Source organism: Pararge aegeria, chromosome 9 (genome assembly GCF_905163445.1).
Source record: "Pararge aegeria chromosome 9, ilParAegt1.1, whole genome shotgun sequence".
NCBI lineage: Eukaryota > Metazoa > Arthropoda > Insecta > Lepidoptera > Nymphalidae > Pararge > Pararge aegeria.
The window spans coordinates 4,421,436-4,441,309 of NC_053188.1; the positions used below are offsets into that span (position 1 = coordinate 4,421,436).

The 19,874-nt window shown below is 36.0% G+C and overlaps 1 protein-coding gene and 1 non-coding gene across 5 annotated transcripts in view; both read right to left on the reverse strand.

The window, feature by feature from the left end:
• Positions 1–19,874, reverse strand: part of LOC120626422 (tachykinin-like peptides receptor 86C) — a 73,039-nt gene that overhangs the window by 14,070 nt on the left and 39,095 nt on the right. For all 4 annotated transcript variants that reach the window (XM_039893947.1, XM_039893943.1, XM_039893944.1 and 1 more), the window contains 3 exons: positions 16,221–16,355; positions 13,382–13,459; positions 7,086–7,236 (listed from right to left, as the gene is read on the reverse strand). In XM_039893947.1, coding sequence (XP_039749881.1) covers positions 7,086–7,236; positions 13,382–13,459; positions 16,221–16,355 — 364 coding nt within the window. The remainder of the gene's footprint in view (positions 1–7,085; positions 7,237–13,381; positions 13,460–16,220; positions 16,356–19,874) is intronic.
• On the reverse strand, positions 2,390–2,496 carry LOC120626639. Its single transcript, XR_005658869.1, has one exon. It is a non-coding gene; the product is annotated as a U6 spliceosomal RNA (small nuclear RNA).

The following is a 19,874-nucleotide window of genomic DNA, read 5'->3' on the forward strand; positions in this document are numbered from 1 at the left end:
ATATCCCTTGGCAGCTCATTCCATAAATTAACCACCTTTACCGTAAAAGAATTGCCATACGCTAATGAACGACTAGCAGGAACGTGTAACAAGCTGTCATTATTAGCTCGCAGATTTAAGTGAACATTGCTACCAAGAAAGGTGAATCGCTCTTTTAAATATGGTGGAGTTTGCGGATAATATAAAATGGAGTAAAGGAGAGAAAGAGCGTGTAAGTTTCTACGAGAACGAATTGGTAGCCACTTTAATTGAGCACGATGCTGAAACACATGATCAAATTTACGTATGCCGAAAATGAACCGTATACATAAGTTTTGCAGCCTCTCAAGTTTGTTTAGCATGGTCTCAGATAAATCCAAATAGCAGACATCTGCATAATCTAAAATAGGCAGTAATAATGTATCAGCTAAAAGAATTTTAGCTGTGACATTATTACTGCCTATTTAATTAAAAAGTTTTTCCACCGCCCCAAGCACCGAACAGCACCAAAAATTTTGCGACTCATTTGAGAAACGTGTGGTACCCAAGACATAGTATTATCTATAATGAGTCCAAGATTCCTGACCGAAGTACTAATCGGAATAGCCGTACCATCAAAGAGAACTGGCGGTAAACTATTATAAACTATTATTTTATAAGCGAAGAAAGGAAATAACTACTGCCTATAATAGTTACTTGAGATTTATCTGCATTTACCCGAAGACCAAAGGATCGACACCAAGCCGTTATATTATTTAAATCAGTATTGAGAGATTCAATCGCATATGCAAGGTCATCAATGGTCGCCGAAACATAAATCTGCAAGTCATCAGCGTATAAATGATAGGACGAAGATATAACAGAGGAAATCGAATTTATAAAGATAGAATAAAGAAGAGGAGAGAGAACACCACCTTGAGGCACTCCAGAAGTAAGAGAAATGAAGGAAGATAATTTATGATCCAACCGTACACACTGTTGTCGATTACGTACATATCCCTGAAACCAGTTGACAACAAGTGGTGACAAATTTATCATCCTCAAGACAGCCAAAAGCAAGTCAAAGTCCACAGTGCTAAATGCGTTACTAAAATCTAAGAGAGCTATAACTTTAAGGAGTTTATTGTCAACAGCGTACCGAATATCATCACATACCTTAATTAAGGTCGTAGCTGTGCTATGCCCACGCCGAAAACCTGACTGTAATGGGCTTAATACCTCATACCTTGTTAAGTAGAGGCTAAGTTGTTGATGAACGACACGTTCAAGAACCTTACACAAAAAGGGAAGAATGGAGATAGGTCGATAGTTTGAAGGAGTTAAAGGGTTGAGAACTTTAGGTATTGGTATGATATAAGCTTTACACCATGCACTGGGAAACGAAGCAGAAGTAAGAGAAAAGTTAAGTATATGACATAGTATTGGCAGAATGTAATCAAGTGCAGAAATTAACATTTTACTACTTATACCATCACAACCAATTGGATCTGATTTAATAGCAAAAATATGACTCTTTATCTCAGCTGCGGTAGCGGTGCGAAACTGGAATTCAGGGCCCCATGTACAGGCAAAGATCTTAGATGGTTAAGTGTACTTTGCTTAATTAACGAATCTAATGGGAATATAGTGGCAAAATGTTTATTAAGTCCATCCAAATTAGTGGCATGCGAGACGTGTTGGCGTTGACGGCCAACACCAAGAGAGGCTAGAAATTGCCATGTTTTGCCCGTGTTCTTTTGGTCCACAGAGGAGTGAATATATTTGCGCTGAGCATTTCGACAAAGTGTACTACATTGATTAGCATTTAGTTCGTAAAATAGTGTATAATTAGTGTTAATGTAATTAGTTTTCATTAGTTTACTTATGTGTGGAAGCTGAATAAAGTTTATTATTATTATAGGTAGGTTTTCTCAGTACGTTTTATTCTCTTATAGCTTTTTCGTAATATTATAATCTGATTTTACCATTCACAACAAACATTTAAAATAATAATTTAATAGTAGTAATAATATTTCTTAACGCTTAAGGAATTTCTTTCGGAGTGAAACCTTTAGTTTTTTACTAATAATAAAGCGTATCTACCAGTACAAACTCTCAAAGGAGTCACTGAAGCACAATTTATTGCACGCTTATCGTTACGTACCAGAAACGATTGCGGCAGTAAATTACTTTTTCAATATATTTACCCGTGAGGCAGCTCTTACTTCACCGGAGTAGTCTACCACAGCAAACTACACAGTATAAATTGTACCAATTAAAACTTTTCCTGTCAGTCATCACCGACAACCCATTAATGGTACTCTACTGGACACGGGTCTACTCCTAGAAAGAGAAGGGTGCAGGCCGTAGACACACACACACACACACACACACTCACACACACTCACTAGGCCCTGTACAGATAGTTAAAAAAAATTTAGAACGCTGCACTAGGTTGCGTGTCATTCTTGCGTAGGGGCCTTGCTAAACTTCGCTGTATCGTTCCGATTTTAGTATACGTACTGCCGAAGCGCGCACAAGAGTTCCTTTTAGTACCGTAATTTATAGATATGTCATCCTCAAAGCTCTACAGCCCTGGGTGAACCGGGGCTTGGTCAAGCAAATGATTCCATCCGAGGCGGTCCGAAGCAATCTTCCAACATCGAACTCCTAAGACTCTCATATCCCTCATGTACATAACAGAGATGCAGTGGACGATCTGGAAAGCGGTTGTTAACATGTATTGTCTAATTTCAATGAAGATTTCATAAATATTGTCGGAGGTAAAAGACGTAACTCTTCATAAATAACAGCAAGTATCAAGGCATATGGGACAACGATTGAATCATGCGTACTAATATTATAAATGCGAATGTTTGTGAGGATAGATGTATGGATGGATGTATATATGTATGTGTCAACTAAAATATTTACAACTTACTAACTCAGTATACCACGTAAAATTATAGTTGGAACATAGCTAGCTAGCTAGCTTCAAGCGATAAGGTCGCTTTTTTGTTAACCTGGTTTTATATTCGTATGTGCAATAAAGACTTTTCTTCTTCTTCTTCTAGCTACGATGATTGTGATGTTATCAACAGATCTATTCTAGGTTCTCGATTGACTCATACGCGGACGAAGTCGCGAGGGTCCGCTAGTTGTTATAATAAATTTATATATTAAATCATCTCATGTAACACACATAATTAGTATATGACATGACTCCGATATAATTAATTTGTAGTTAACGTGTATGAATTAGTTTACTAATGATGATCGGGGATTAGTTTACTTAACCATTCTATTACAATATTATTATTGAGTTCATCTTCGTTAGCATAGGTACACTATAAACATCCAGGTGCTAATAATCAATATGTTCCTGAACAAAGACCACACGTTGTTAAGGAAAAAAAAAATTTCAAACGGGACGCCTTCTCTTTTTAAAAGGACTCGTGAGGAGGAAACTTTTGGCAAGTCATTTACTATCCCTATCCCTACCCCTAGTAATATTATAAATGTCAATGTAAGTTTGTTTGTTACGCTTTCACGCAAATACTACTTAACCGATCCTCATGAAACTTTGTACACATATTCTTGGAAGTGTTAGAAGTAATATAAGATACTATTTATCCCAACATTAAGCTTGGTTCCTTTGGGAGAGGAGATGAAGGTGCTTAACGATTTTACACCATAACTCCGACAAATTATAACCGATTTCAATAATTATTTTTGTACTTTGGAGGTTACAATAAGTGTTTATTTTTGCCCAAACTTGTTGAAGATAGAGAACAGAACTCCTCAGCGGACAGCAGCAAACCCCTCATTTAAGGCTTAGCGATACTAAATTATTTATTTTAAATTTAATGCCACATGAAAAAACTAAATCAAACGCAGACGAAGTCGCGGGCAACAGTTAGTTATTTTATATTTATCCTTACTTATAAATGAAGCGGTGATAGCGCATTGGGTAGGAGTTCGACTTCACATTCGAGGGACGCGAATCATACACACCTCTAATTTTTGAAAGTTATGTGCGTTTTAAGTAATTAAAATATCACTTGTTTTAACGGTGAAGGAAAACATGGTGAGGAAACCTGCATGCCTGAGAGTTCTACATAATGTTCTCAAAGGTGCGTGGAGTCCACCGATCGGCTCTGGACCAGCGTGGTGGCCTTAACCCCTGCGCATTGTGGGAGAAGACACGTGCTCTGTAGTGAGTCGGTAAGGGGTTTATGTGGCAGCCCAGGCAGCCCTACATGGAGTTAATTATATAACTTGTAAATTGGAGAGTCGTATCTATTAATGCATTCAGAATGCCGTTCCTGCTCAACTACGTTCTTTAGATCAAGGACGCTATTCGTTTTCATCTGATGGTAAAAAAACTCATCAGTCACTTATGTTCTGTTCAATACTTTAAGGAAAAATCTTTTTTAGTTTCTTGAGCATCTTTCTCTTAGCTTTTTCCAGATTTTGTTGGCAAGAAAAGTAATTTAAATTTTAGGACTCAGTTCCAAGTTCAATAAGATTTACTCGTATTCCACCGTCTCGAGTTCTGGGGTTTCAGGTAAAAAGCGGAACAGGGGATGTAAGTTAATACGTCTTTACTTTGCAATGTCTGGCCACTTGGCTTTCTTCCGCTTATGAGAAAACTTTAGTAGGTAGGTATACTTAACAGGTTCGTGACAATACATAGGAAAAATACTTTCATGATACAAAAGAAATCGATGCAATGGACATATTATATTTATTGAAGCAGGCATACTTTGCGGAAATCCATGATATATTATGAAAATTAAGCTGAGGAATCCTGCATGCCTGAGAGTTCTGCATAATGTTCTCAAGGTTTAGTGAAGTCTATCTATCCGCACATGTCCAGCGTGGTAGACTACGTATATTATGAAAAGTAAGCTTAATTTGATATACTCCGCGAATAGCAGCAGAATCTGTATGGTGGAATTTATAATTACTTCAATCCGTATACTCCACACATCCTCAGGAGATGTTGACTTTGTAATGAATAATTGTTAAGACTCTTTTGTTTTTTCTTAACAATTATGCATTGTAAAGTCCCCTGCATAGAGGGTACATTGCCGAGGATCTGTTTGGTGTGGAGTATACGGATCGAAGTGATTATAAATTACACCATACAGATTCTGCTGCTGTTCGCGGAGTATAGCAAATTAAGCTTAGTTTTCATAATATACGTAGTCTACCACGCTGGCTATGTGCGGATTGATAGACTTCACACGCCCTTGAGAACATTATGCAGAACTCTCAGGCATGCAGGATTCCTCACGATGTATTCCTTCACCGTTTAAAACGCAAGATAAAATTAAATTGCATAAATTAAAAACGCACAAAGCTCGGAAATGTCAGTGGTACGTTCCGGGGCTCGAACTCGGTCTCCACGAAAGGGAAAACCGAAGCCTCACCCACTAGGCTTTCACCGATTAAATTAATAATAATAAATGAATATAATAAGTAGTTATATATATTTTTTATGAAGTTATGTACTTGAAAATTGGTTAGAATTATTAATTACAGACCACTAATAGCGATAGTTTGTAAACGCTTAGTTTATATAATAAGCGGTGATTGCCCACTGGGCCTTGGCAATTCACGGGGAAACCCAGTTCGATTCCCGGCACGCACATTTTATTTTAGGCGTAAGGCTGTTTTATACAATTAGATAACACTTGCTTTAACCGCGAAAGAAAATGTCGTGAGTGAACCTGCATATCTGAGTGTTTGCTATAATGTTTTCAAAGGCGTGTGAAGTGTACACATTTTCAGACCTGTGCCCTGGCAATGGGTTAGCGGTTGAAAATTGTGATGTTTTTTTTATTACTAATTTTTGTCACCTCTAACTTTTCTAAGTTATGTTCGTTTTAAGTAACTAAAATATCACTTGCTTCAACGGTGAAGGAAAACTTCGTGAAGAAACCAGCATGGTCTGCTGCTCTGTGTCTCAAAGGTGTGTGGAGTCCACCAATACGCATTGGGCCAGCGTTGTGGGTTATAGCCTGAACCTTTTCTCATTCTTGGAGGAGACGCGTGCTCTGTAGCGGGCCGGTAATAGGTTGATGTAATGAATTTTGGTCAGTGATCGACCACTGAGACACCATTGCAGTAGCAGACTTGGGACCAAGGAATTTACTAACGCAACTAGAGCATTATGTAACAGTTGTTTACGGCATACATTACCGCAGTCAGAGGATTTGAATGTCACAGAGAATCAGACCCCTGAGAAATTGTCTCATTTGCGTTGTCGTAACTAGGCCACAGAATACCTAGTCAAAGTTAGTATATTATGTTTCTATCCAGAAGATGGATCTTTATACTAAATATATGTATGATAATGCGAGTATCGGTGTGTGTCTGTTTTTTTATTGTTTTTTGTTACTCAATGCCTGGTTTAAAAAAGGTGAAATTTTGAAAACTTCTTTTGTACGGGAATTGCCACTTCGAATTACAATGGCGTTTATTGTGGTCAATGTGAAAAAAAAGGTGAATGGTGTATAATCTACACCTAAGTAATATTGCATCGTTATATTACAAGTAACAAAATTTGGTAAATTTTTATTCACTCAATATGTCTAGCTTTGAATTTTAATGCAGATCTTTACAATAATTATAACAATACAAATGTAGATTCTAAAAATATTTTCTGTGTGGTGGTGTGTACGAAAAATAAAATAAATAACTCAGTTTTTTTTCCGGTTGTCGCTAATTAAACTTAGTTACTAACTTAAGTACCTACTTAGCTGTATTTATATATTTAAAATGATCGCCAACATAACATCAAATGTACTCTAAGGAATTGGCTTGGGATATAGCTCAGAGAACCAATGGAAGTTGAGGTCCCAAGTTGCTACAATGGCGACCTCGCACCGGTTAACGCATCGTTGATAGACCCCCATGAGATGGACGGATACATCAAGCGAGTCGCAGGAAGCCGCTGTACCCAAGCGGCACAAGACCGTGGTGTTTAGAACTCTCTACAAAAGACCTATGTCTTTCAGTTGACGTCCATTGGTTAACATGACGATGATGATAATGAAAGAATTGGCTTTATTCTACTTTTTCCCTGATTGTTGTAAAATGTGCTTAGTGGGGAGTCTTACCTTTCTTTTGGAGCGTATCGAGTCGGCTTGCCTCTGAGTCAGTTCGCCGATGGACCGGGAACCCCATAGCACTCTCCCCATGGCTGAGTAGAAGAACGTCATCCCAAGCATTGGCACCGCGTATGTGACCACGAAGAACAACACTTGGTACCTGCACAAAGGATACAAAACTGTATCAAAATCATTCTTTCTTTCTTTATATTTTTTATCTATTGGATAGAAGCAGGGGTTACTTTGTGAAATTCCAAGATCTATTATCTAAGTACTTCTTTCTTCTTTAAATAATTTTGGTTGTATCTGTTGGGCTAAGGAACTCTCTCTCCTTTCAAATTAGGCGTACGCAGTATCTAGCGATTTTCAAGAGACTTCTTAGAAAGCATTTATTTTAAGCCACCCAAATTTTTTTGTTTTTAATATTAAGCCTTGTGTCATTTTTCTTTGTGGTGTTGCCTTATCCATTATTTGTATGATATAATAATTATAATGATAATAATTCTTTATTCAAAAATTCTAAATAAAAAAATTCATTTATTTCAAGATTATAAGCACTTTTGAAACATCAAGTCAGTCTGTTTGTAGTGACTCTACCACCCGGTTCTGAAGGCAGATTCCTCCAAGAAGAGCCGGCAAGAAACTCAGCTGTATATTAATAACTATGACCCAATTAGGATTTCTAAACTGTATTTTAGAAATTTTGATTATAAATAAATAAAAATACGGTAATAATTAAAAGCTAAATTAAAAAATCTTTCGATATTAATATTACAAATTAATTACAAATAAGAATTTCTGCCTCCAGGCAGCCCTACATGTAGTTTGATATAGAGCTTGTAAATTAATAATGATTAAAAAGGATTGTTATATTTGTTATTTGTGTTTATCATATTACTTCTTCTTGTGTACTTACAACCTAACCTTTAGTCTAAGTTCTTTTTCCTTTCCTTTGTTGGGTTGGGCAGAGATCTCTTTTTAGCGATAAGGCCGCCCATTGTTCCTGTGTGTTATATTTAATGTTATTATTTATCATTTCATTCTGTACACCTAGTACAATAAAGTGTATTTTCATTTCATTTTAATTTAATTTAATTAAGCTTAATTTTCATAATTTATTTTTTATCTTTATTATTATTCCACTACCGTGCTGTGTGGTAACGGCAGATCAGAATACAGTTGTCACCAACCTTTTTCTTCCTGCAGGTTTCGTACGAGGCGACAAAGAGAACATAATAGTTGCTCTTCTAATAATTTTAAATGACCATGTGAGATGGTAATAGCAAAAAAAAAACACCCGGCTAAGTTTGTTGTGCGCTTCTTCTTAGACCAGGACGCGTTTGAAACCCTATTAGCTTTAGTTTTAAGTTTACGACTATGGTTATCGCCATCATCTCACCACCGTGTAATTCTCATGTAAAGTACGTGCCACCAAAAGTGCCTACTTGAATAAAGATATTTTTTACTTTCACTTTGACTTTGATTTTAATACAGAATGGGCAGGAACGTCGTCTGTGCTACTACAAACATCTACTGCGATCGCCAACTCATCTGCCGTGGTGATTATCGTAGAACCTACCGGTTCGAGACGCCTTTAGTCCAGAAGTGAACAAGAACAGTTATAAGGCTATCAATAATAAATCCACTTTGTTGGCCCATTACTGCAATCTCATCTGGTAAAAGTGATGATGCATTCGGTAGCAGGCTAACCTTCTAGGGGTATGGCAGTTATATAAAACTTATTATACCCTTAATTGGTTTCTTGAAAATTAAATAAATAAATATTCCCAGTACCAAGAAAATTTCAAAAAATCTTGTGACTATGTAATAATATATCTTAAAACGAGCAATTCTTGTATATATATTGGTCGCGCCAAGTTATAATTAAATCTTAAATAATAATTTAAAATTTCATCGGTGTTCCTATTCTCCCATTTCCAACCTAAAACAGCACTGAACGATTCTTCGCGAAGATACTGGCGCCCTCATACGCCTCAAAAACACTAGAACGCAGAGCTGTCACTTAAATTAACGGAAGCAAACGTTTAAGACGTTTGCGGAAGACTTGCTTTCCGATTGCGAAAAAGTAACGGGCAATACGAGTTTACTGGCTGCCTTAAAATAAGCCATAAAATATGATAATATACCTTAGAAGTTTCAATGAGATCCTTTAAACAAAACTAAAGTGAGATAAGTGGTGGTGTTCGAGAAGAGAGGTCTTTGTGAGAAATATTTGGATTAACGGACGGCGTGCTCCTGTCGGATACCCATGAAAATAGGGTCAATTGGAATCTCGGAATAAGCTCCAACGATTCTCATGAAATTTAGTATACAGAGGGTTTCAGGGGCGATAAATCGATCCAGCTAGGATTAATTTTTAGAAAATATAATTTTATTCGTGTTTTCCGGTAATAACCGATTTGGTGCAGACGAAGTTGCACGGGCCAGCTAGTATTTTATTTATTTCTGTAAAAAATGCCTTCGAATACGATATTATTGTTGAATTAAACAACTTAGCGTAAATCGCAATCGCATCGAAATTGCGAGCATATTTTAGGACTTGGAGCCTAACTTTCACTCAGTAGCTAAAGTAATAAAATCTCGTAGCAAATGAACTTAAAAGTTATATTTTCACCGTACATGTAAAGTAAAATGACGAGGCAGTATTTCAGGCCAAAGTTTTACCTGTGCCACCACATTTATCCGTCCAATTTCGTGGCATAAAAGCTCGACAAAAATTTTCGAATAAGCTGACTAGCAAACAGGCGGAATTGCTTTAGCTATTTACGTAGGCTCTTGTTAGAAATTTCAGGCCTTTTAATCCAAAACTAGGATGAAAAATATTTAATGGCGCTTCAACTTAAAAATGTTACTATAACGTTTAATTCGAAATAATTATAAAATAAACTTATAACTTCAGTTTCGATCAGTTGACGATCGATTAGAGTATATATATATATATATATATTCTGGGATTAAAGTTAACATATTGATTATTATCGCTGCATTAATAACGAATAACAGTGGAGCTAGGTAAATGTGTACATTTACCTACATACTACTACATACATACTTACTGTGTAAAAGTCAATTGACAACTGTATTGCGTTAAACTCTTATATTGTTGTTTTAGTAAGTGTTAGTAACGACGATCGATTGGAGTATATATTCTGGGACGAAAGGCAACATACTGATTATTATCGCTGCATTAATAACGAATAGCAGTGGAGCTATCACGTAAACGTACCTACTGTAAAAATTCAATTTACTTATTTAAACTACTGTATTGCGTCAAACCTTTAGCTGTAAACCGTCTTAGCTTAGATTGATAAAATAACAAGATATAGGTGAGCTTGTTGACAGATTTTAATACGACTATTTCGCGTTATCTCATCAACCTATTGCCGGCCCACTAAAGAGCACGGGTCTCCTCCCCCAATGAGAAAGAGTTAAGGCCGTAGTCCACCACGCTGGCTCAATGCGGATTGGTGGACTCCAACCACTTTTGAGAACAACATGTGGAACTCTCAGGCATGCCGGTTACCTCACGATGTTTTCCTTCACCGTTGAAGCAAGTGATATTTTAGTTACTTAAAAAACGCACATAACTTCGAAAAGTTATAGGTGCGTGCTGGGATTCAACTCGGGCCCGCGAATTTGGAGTCGAGCTCCTTTCCATTGTACTATCACCGCTTCATTATTTAATATTATTTTGCGTAAGTCGTTTTTTTTTAAATATTAAAAAAGGCTTTCAATTCTCTATTGACATAGGTATTTCAACCGTGGGTCATTTGCTGCTGGACATAGTTAGGGTGATTGTTCCACAAGTCAGCCTGAAAGTATTCACATTCTAAAATACGCAGGCGTATCAAACTTAGCAATTTCAGTAAATTTTTTTCACACACTTTAGACCTCAGAATGCAACTATTAAATACCTGAATTTTGTATAAAGATGTATTTTCATTTGATTATTTACAAAAAACTTGTGATTTTACTTAGCTATGTCACTCTAACCGTCATATGTGTTTTCAAGGTCGGCTCTCCCATTTTACATGGCTTTTAAAAGCAGCCTAACTTGGTTTGCGAATTTAATTCTTTTACTTATCTTTATGTTTTTGTATAAAATGAATCGGCTTCTATTATAATCTCCTCGCATATAATATGTATCAAAAAGTAAACGCAATGTAAAATCAAACGATTTTAATTATTAATAAAATGCACACACAAATGATTTGTGCCCAGACACTCGGTATCCAACAAAAATCATACCAAAGCCTAATTCATTTTCCAACTTTAAAAAAAAGAACAAGGCCGAGCGTGATACTACATTGGCGCAAGAGAAAATTAGTTAAGTGTGGAAAGGTAATTAATTCATCGCAAGTAAAGTTTATATGTTTAATCGTTTTCTCGTAAATTGGAAAAAGGACCTACATCTAGGCAGAAAAACCAATTACCGGCCTCGTTTGTTTAAAAAATCACTTGGGCAATATTAGTCGGCCATTAATTACTTTATATCAGACCGAACAGTGATGTTTATTTTATGGATACATAATTTATTGTACTTACACTATAAAATTTGATGACCTTCATGGCGCAGTGATGAGCGCTGTGGTCTTAAAAGTGGGAGGTCCCGGATTCGTTCACCGGCAGGAAAAATTTGGAAATCAATTTTGTTACATGACATCAACTCAGCCAATCATAGCGTGCCAATTAAAGCAGCCAATCTGAGCCAAGCTAAGCCAGCCAAGCCTTGCTAAGCCACCACTCCAGCTACTGATCGTCTTCGGTAAAAGGGGTAAAGCAATAAAATGCTCTGCGAGTAAATTTTTGGAGCTTTTTGGACAAAAATGAATATTGTGAGCCGAAAATCTGCCCAACTGTGTAAAATACAATATAAAGTAGTGTGATTATCAAGCGATGTCGTCGAGCCGAGATGTGTGCCGAGATGTGCCCCACGCCCCACTCCCCCGGTGACGCCGTAGCAACCCCTAAGTTGGTTATCGGCAAGTGTTTATCCGAAAATCGAGTTTTGCTTTGTTATTTTATGCCCACTGTTTCAATTTTGAATTTGCTCTTGTATATTCTTATTGCAGGCTTTGGAAATGACTAGTTACTGCTCTAAAGACAAAAACATGCAAAGCGTTTTAGCATTACGATTCGAACTATTAGTGATATAGGTTTAATGTGCCATAGGTACCTGTAACAGGTTAACCGACTTCCAATTACCAATTTACTTTTAGTAGTAGTAGTAAAGCTTTTTGCGACAGAGCTAGTCCGGGAAAGCACTACCACCAAGGTTATTACAATTTTTACAAGCAATTTTTGAAATGCTGTGTTCCGGTAAAAGGCGTGGTTGCCCGTATATTGACGGGTTTTAGCCTCTACGCCTCAAATTGATGTACGCAGGGCGTCACGTTGCAGGAAGTGTTCCTTAAATGCTCTTCGAAGTATAACTATAATGCTTTATAGGCGATGATGTCCCACATACCATCAAGTGGGACATATTATTCGTCAGTCAATTATAACGATAAAAAAAAATATATATATTTGTGTTTTTTACCCTGCTTATTCTAAGCTTTTTCTGTAGATAAATCCTTACCCTATCATGCAATTATTACCATTTCATGTGCCAGGTAGAGTTTACGTTTTCGCGATATAGCCGCCTGATGTACGCGGTGGCGTGCATAGATGGTATGCACAGGGTATGCAGATGATATAAAATGAAGAAAATTTTAAGTACGAATTATAAAAAACATAAAGAGTTATAAAAAGCCTACCCTTAAGTATTTATAACTCGTACTGGAGATTTTCTTCATTTTATATCATCTGAAAACTCAGTGCATACCCTCTATAGACGCCACTGGTAGTAGGTAAAACCGGGGACCTCCCACTTAATATACTGCAGTATTAAACACTGCGCAAAGGAGGCTTCTAGAAAGTATACCCTTCTGAAAAGATAATCTGAAATACATCTTGTAGAATACCGATAAACCTTTTCTTTAGTTTCCCCAGAGAAATGTTCTCATTTTATTTCTAAACAATAACATATCCATACTCCTGTGGGAGAGCTATACACATTATAATTGTTTCATACAGTTATTTTTATGCATACATTGCATTACCTTGTGCATACCCTCTATGCACGCCACTATGGATGTACCTCCCTACCTACCAGTTTAAGATTAGTTAAGTGTAATATTTCTTGTATGATAAAACCCTTCTCATTGTGAAAGGAGACATGCCCTCTAGGGGGCTGGCAATAGGTTAATATCTTGATTGATGTAAAAATAATAATAATTACTTACACAAAATCCATGTAAGAGACGTCAGGTAAACCATCGGGCCACGACAGCAGGCATGCAGTTTTTAAAGTCCCTTTCGATCTGTATAACAAACAAAACATGTTGAAATAAAATTTAGCCTGCCAACGTAGAATGCAATGCTCAGAAACTGGTACTTGTCGTATCTGTGTTATCATGCGGAAAGTTAGTTTTTTCACACTAGTGCTTTTTACTTTACCTTTTGTATCCAAGCCGTACATTTAACCAAAGAGTTTGCATTCAACCGTTTAATTAATTTATTGATCACGTCATTGAGCACTGACAAATTGAAACTAAAAAATATATTCGAAAGTGCATATAATGGTATTTTTAATTAATTGAAATAAATGAGTAATACTAATCAAATAGGTATTATGTGGGATCGCGAGCTAAAAGGGCATTATTTGATTGCAATCAGGTTTCTCTTAATACTCTATTGGCATTAGTGGCGTGCACTTCATACATGCGAAAAAGCACTGCCTACCCAAATTATTTAATACAACTCGTATTTGAATGGAATCTTTCCATGTTCCTGCCTTATGCATACCCTGACCATAGACCCGGTACACGCCACTGATTGGCATTCATAATACCTTATGAATGTATTAAAAACGACGTCTGGTACTCGAAAATATTATATCATTTTGTTATGCATATGGGATAAATATATTCTTCATTCAAAAAATAAACGTGGATCTATTTTAACGTGCCGTTAAAACCGCATGAATTCAACTTTGTAAATATTATCATATTAATAATATACTGTCACTAAGTTAACAAAGGAAAATATGTGTATAAATGATTTTAATCTGTGTTCGCTAGACTGGAAGACGTCCTAAGATAATTGCTTAGACGTTTCATAGGAAAATTCTATCTTGTAGGTAAGCAATTAATTACATACTACTACTAACTGCCTCGTTTGTTCAGTGGTTGATATGTTCAAAGTACTGTTTTGAAGTCCTGAGTTTGATTACCAGCGAAAGTAACATAATAAATCAATGAATTAAATTAATCAATTCCCAGTGATAAATCGTACTGGATTTTCTGTAGATACATTAGTGATAAATTACTAAAACAAAACTCTATTTCGGTGGTACCAGGCATACGCTTTTGTAATCTAAGGTTGCCCAAACACAGTCAATATTATTGAAAATATACAATTATAAATATACAGTCAATATTTTTTGACAATACTTAAATGCTCCATTATGGCCCGCACACAGGTAATATTGTTTATTGACAATATGCAGAATATTGTACCAATCTGCATCCTGTCAATAATAGACATAGTGTGTGACGCGTATTGATAACTTCAAGTAGGTATGTTGGCAATGGCAATGTAAGTTTGTTTGTTACGCTTTCACGCAAAAACTACTTAACCGATCCTCATGAAACTTTGTACACATATTTTTGGAAGTATTAGAAGTAATATAGGATACTTTTTATCCCAACATTAAGCTCGGTTCCTTTGGGAGAGGTAATGAAAGTGTTAGACGATTTTACACCATAACTCCGACAAATTATAACCGATTTAAATAATTATTTTTGTACTATAGAGGTAGGTTGTATATGTGTTTAATTTTGCCCAAACTTTCTGTTAATCGGAATGTGGTTAGAGATAGAGGACAGAACTCTTCAGGGGACAGCAGCAAACCCCTCATTCAAGGCTTAGCGATACTGAGAACTTTAAATTTTTTTAGAACTACAACTAAATTTAATTCCACATCAAAAAACAAAATCAAACGCAGACGAAGTCGCGGGCAACAGCTAGTTATTTAATAATTAATAATATTCATTGTATGCGGGCAGCCACTGAGTACAAAAATGTATACATAATCTCACCAAAATAGTTTTTAATAATAGTCAATAATATATTGTCTATATTATTGACCTTGTGGGTGGAGCCTAAAGGAGACCGGTGGCAGTGGATAGACACAAGCTGATATTTGATAATGGTGATTATAGCACCGTCCCTCATTCGACCAAGGTTGGTTGATGGCGCCAACCAAATTATTTCGTCTGCAGTTAAAACTAATTATGTAAGCTATATTTTTTTCTAAATATAGTCTAACGTCCGTCCCGCAGTGCCTTGCGTTTTAACGAAAATATTTTTAGTTTTAAACGTAACGCCATCTATTGCCAACTCTATTGATTTAATATATTACCTATTGTAAGCTCACTGGCCAACTAACATTAACTGGCTAACTAAAATTGCGCTCGCGAAATCTCTCGTCTTACCAATACTTGATTATGCTGATACTTGCTATCTTGACGTAAGTCTGGAGCAATTAAATAAGCTTGAGCGCATTCAAAATCTCTGTATACGGTTCATATTTGGACTTCGCAAATATGATCATATTTCAGAATTTCGCGGCGAACTCGACTGGCTTCCAATTCGCCTTCGTAGGAAAACTCATATTCTTTCTTTCTTGTACTGTGTTATATTAAATTCAACTACTCCTCCTTATCTTAAAGAGCGGTTTGAGTTCCTTGGCGATTCACACTGTCGCTCCCTCCGTTCGAAAGATAATCTTATCTTAAAGATACCACCTCATAATACATCATTCTATTCCAATTCTTTCTCAATTGAAGCTGTTCGATTATAGTTAAATTTAACTTTTATATTCCTTAAGCACGTATTTTAAAATATAAACCTAAATACGGATTTTGATGAAATTTAACACAGATAGCTTGTATTCTGGAGATTATTTTCTTGCCGGGAAATCGAGCCCTTTTGTTCAGCAATACATGAAAGTCTAAAAAAGATGATGATGATTTCATAGACGATGTACCTAAACGAGACAGCATAGTCTTATACACTTACCGGTATTCCTTAGTTGTAGAGTATAGTAAACAGGGCACGGCTAGAAGCATCCCGCTCACCCAAATCCCGGCGATCATGATTAGAGAACACGTCTTCGACATCCTCGGCCGCATTGGTCTCACGATCGCTTGGTACCTAGTCAAAGAATACAAAGTATTTTTCATTTCCCGCACTCTTGCTTATACTAGATGGATAGATAGAAAGAATCTATATGTACAAAAGAAAGTTGTGTGAACGGCTGGGCCAATTTTTATGATTTTTGATTTTGTTGATTCCTCTTAGACCAGAATAGGATAATAAGTATTAAAATGTAACATTCATAAAAAAAGAATGACCGCGGTACGAAATTCGCCGGGACAGCTAGTTACTTTATATATATTGGATAGAAGCAGGCGATATTTTACGGAAGTCCGTAATATATTATGAAAATTAAGCTTAATTTGCTATGCTCCGCAAACAGCAGGAGAATCTGTATGGTGTAATTTATAATTGCTTCAATCCTTATACTCCACACCAAACAGATCTTCGGTAATGTAACCTCAACGCACGTTTCGCTCCGAACCCGGAGCATCTTCAGGAGATGTTGACTTTAATGAATAATTGTTAAGTCCTCAATTATATTACAGTTATATTATAAAGTAATTTATAATAATATAATACTTTATAATATAACTGTCTGAGTCCTTTTAGAATAATAACGGTTGCTGTTGCCCGCAACATTGTCCGTGAATTTTGATTTGTCCTAAAATATAAATAAATCCCGGGACTGCCTACGAACCTCAAAATCAGTTCCATGATTATCAGATCACAAACAGACAGAAATGCATACTATCAAGTACACACTATTACATCTGATTTATGAAGGTAGAGCTTTAAGAAATAGTGTGCACCTTAGAGTGATTTACGCAAATGCCCGAGGAGTCGTCCGCGTAGAGTTCCTGAAATTATAGCCTTGTAGGTAGATTTGTTAAAAAAAAAATAACTGATATATCTATGCTTTACAAGAAACCTATTTTCGAAATTACAGACCTAATAATAAAAGAAATCAACAAAAACTTTCATCCCCTTTTTACCACCTTTAAGATTGTTTGATTTTATTAAAATTTTTTCGAAACAATTTTTAAAATTTTCATATTGTGTTCCAAAAGTACCTATGTCCTTACCTTTTTGAAGTTTACAATTCGAATTTTACGCTATGAGAGTAGATAAAAAGTAGGTACTTCCAGGAAGTAGCTAAAAATATCGATTCACGGAACAACCTCTTAAAAATTTCTCGTAATTACTATATTTTTTAAATTTTGAATAAATGAATATACTTTTATTGCACACCACAAAAAGTACATAAGGATTTTCTTTAGTCGGTTTAAAAAAAGAAAAATCGAATGTAATGAAAAGATAGATCTGCATTGCGTTTTGTAAAATAAATTCAACTTGCTTGTTCAAAATCAAATTACCATTAAATTACGGTAGTAAATAGAAGGTAGATATAGAAACGTCGCTGCGAGAATAAGACTCGCATTTGCCGTTCTATTTTATTTATATTCATCTCGGCAACGAATATTTCTGAATGATGTGTAACCATTATTAAACCGCACAAGTGTGAACTCTCCTATTATAACCAGTTCTTGGTAAACAGAATGAAATTTAATCTCACTGCGTATTTTACTATTTCCCTGGAATACCTATTTCTATTGAAGGAATCTATAATTTGAATCGTGGTAGGCGACGATATTTGATCTCAACCATCGAGATGAATCCGCAGTTTTGTTTGAAAATACAAACATTGCAATTATCTAGCCCCATAAGCCTTAACATAATGGGTGGTCGGCATGATGCGAGTCCATAAGCTTTTTTCCTACCATAAATCGCTCAACCCTGTTAAAAAGGTTTCCACTTCAAAAGTTTAAAAAAACCTCTCATAAATCGCTCAACGTGGATAAAGAAGTTTTCACTTCCAAAATAAAAAACCTCCCAACACAATAAAAGACCCAGTAGTGAGATTAAAGAGCAAGGATAATAAAGATGACCTCATTTTAATTTTTGGGTGTGAGATAAAGTTCTATATTTAGGATAATGTTTTGTTGGACAACAATGGCCCGGCTCCGTAATTATTATATTAATTTTGTATTACATTATTATATAAATGTAATTTCCCGGGGGCATTTACCGAGCGGGTAATGCGATAAAAAAGAGAAGTAATCATAATATTTTGTCCATATTATTAACTTCTAGGTAATAGGCCTCAGCTTCCCTTTAACCCAGGGATATCAGGTGTACTTATAAAGTAGTGGAAGGAGGCTTATATGCGACGATTCACTTTTGGCGAAACTCCAAAGTCTGGATCATCGAAATAAGGTAGCTGGTAGTTTGTCGGCATTTTATCTGCTCTTTTGTCGGGGGTCGGCTCAAGAGCTGTTCGATCTCGTCCCCTCTTCACCATTTTACCATTGCACCGCTGGACACCGAGCGAGTTCATGTTGTCAATATTCCAATAACTGGCACAAAGGGATTTACGTCTTCCTTTTTTAAAATCGATATTGGAACGCCCTCCCGAATTCTGTTTCGTAACTCTTAAAACGTGGGTATCTTTAAATCAACAGTAAATAGGCAGCATAAAGCGCGTCCCATCTTAGACCACATCTGAACTTTCCATCACGTGAGATTGGGATCATGCGCTAATCTATAACGCATAAAAACAATAAAAACAATACGGTTTTGATTTATTACGTAAGGCAATAATATATTCATCTTCAAGAAATATATAACACAAAACCTATTGTATATAGATGCAATGGTAAATATTCTTCAGTTATTTTTTGTGATTGGAAATCTAATTTAGTTATTAAAACGCTTATATATGACGGTTATCTGAGGTAACTAAGAAACTTAAAAAGCGTCCGAAAAGAGAACCTCCATAGTCCTACCATCAAACTAATGATCCCAATTTGTATTGGTTTTTTTTTAAAGTGGGTTTATGCATATATATTTTTGCAAATTCGCTTATCATCATCATCATCATCATATCAACCCATTACCGGCCCACTACAGGGCACGGGTCTCCTCCCACAATGAGAAGGGGTTTAGGCCGTAGTTCACCACGCGGATACACCAGTGCGGCTTGTTGGACTCCACACATTAGAGAACATTATGTACAACTCTCAGGCAGGTTTCCTCTCGATGTTTTCCTTCATAGTTGAAGCAAGTGATATTTTAATAACTTAAAACGCAAATAAATTAAAAAAGTTATAGGTGCGTGCTGGGATTCGAACTGACCCCCGAAAGTAGTGTCAAGCTCCTACCCACTGGGCTATTGGTATGTATTAGTTTCTTGGAATGTGTGTTTTTAGTTATTTTTCTGTAATTTTGTTTGATGTTGCAATAAAAGTGTACTTTTTTATTATTATTCATTCATTATTTTATAATATGTCCGAGCAATGCAAAAGTCCGAGAAAAACTTAGATATACAAATGTATAAACATCCGAGTTGATAAACTCCTTTTTGAAGTCGGTTAATAAAGTCCACTTTTTTTAAGTTATTTAAAAGCTGGCTTAAACGTGTTCAAACAAAAAAAAAACTAAACAACTATGTATCTTTTTAAATTCTATATTATTTTAGATAAAGATCTGGTGCGTGCGCCTATCAATATTAGCCTG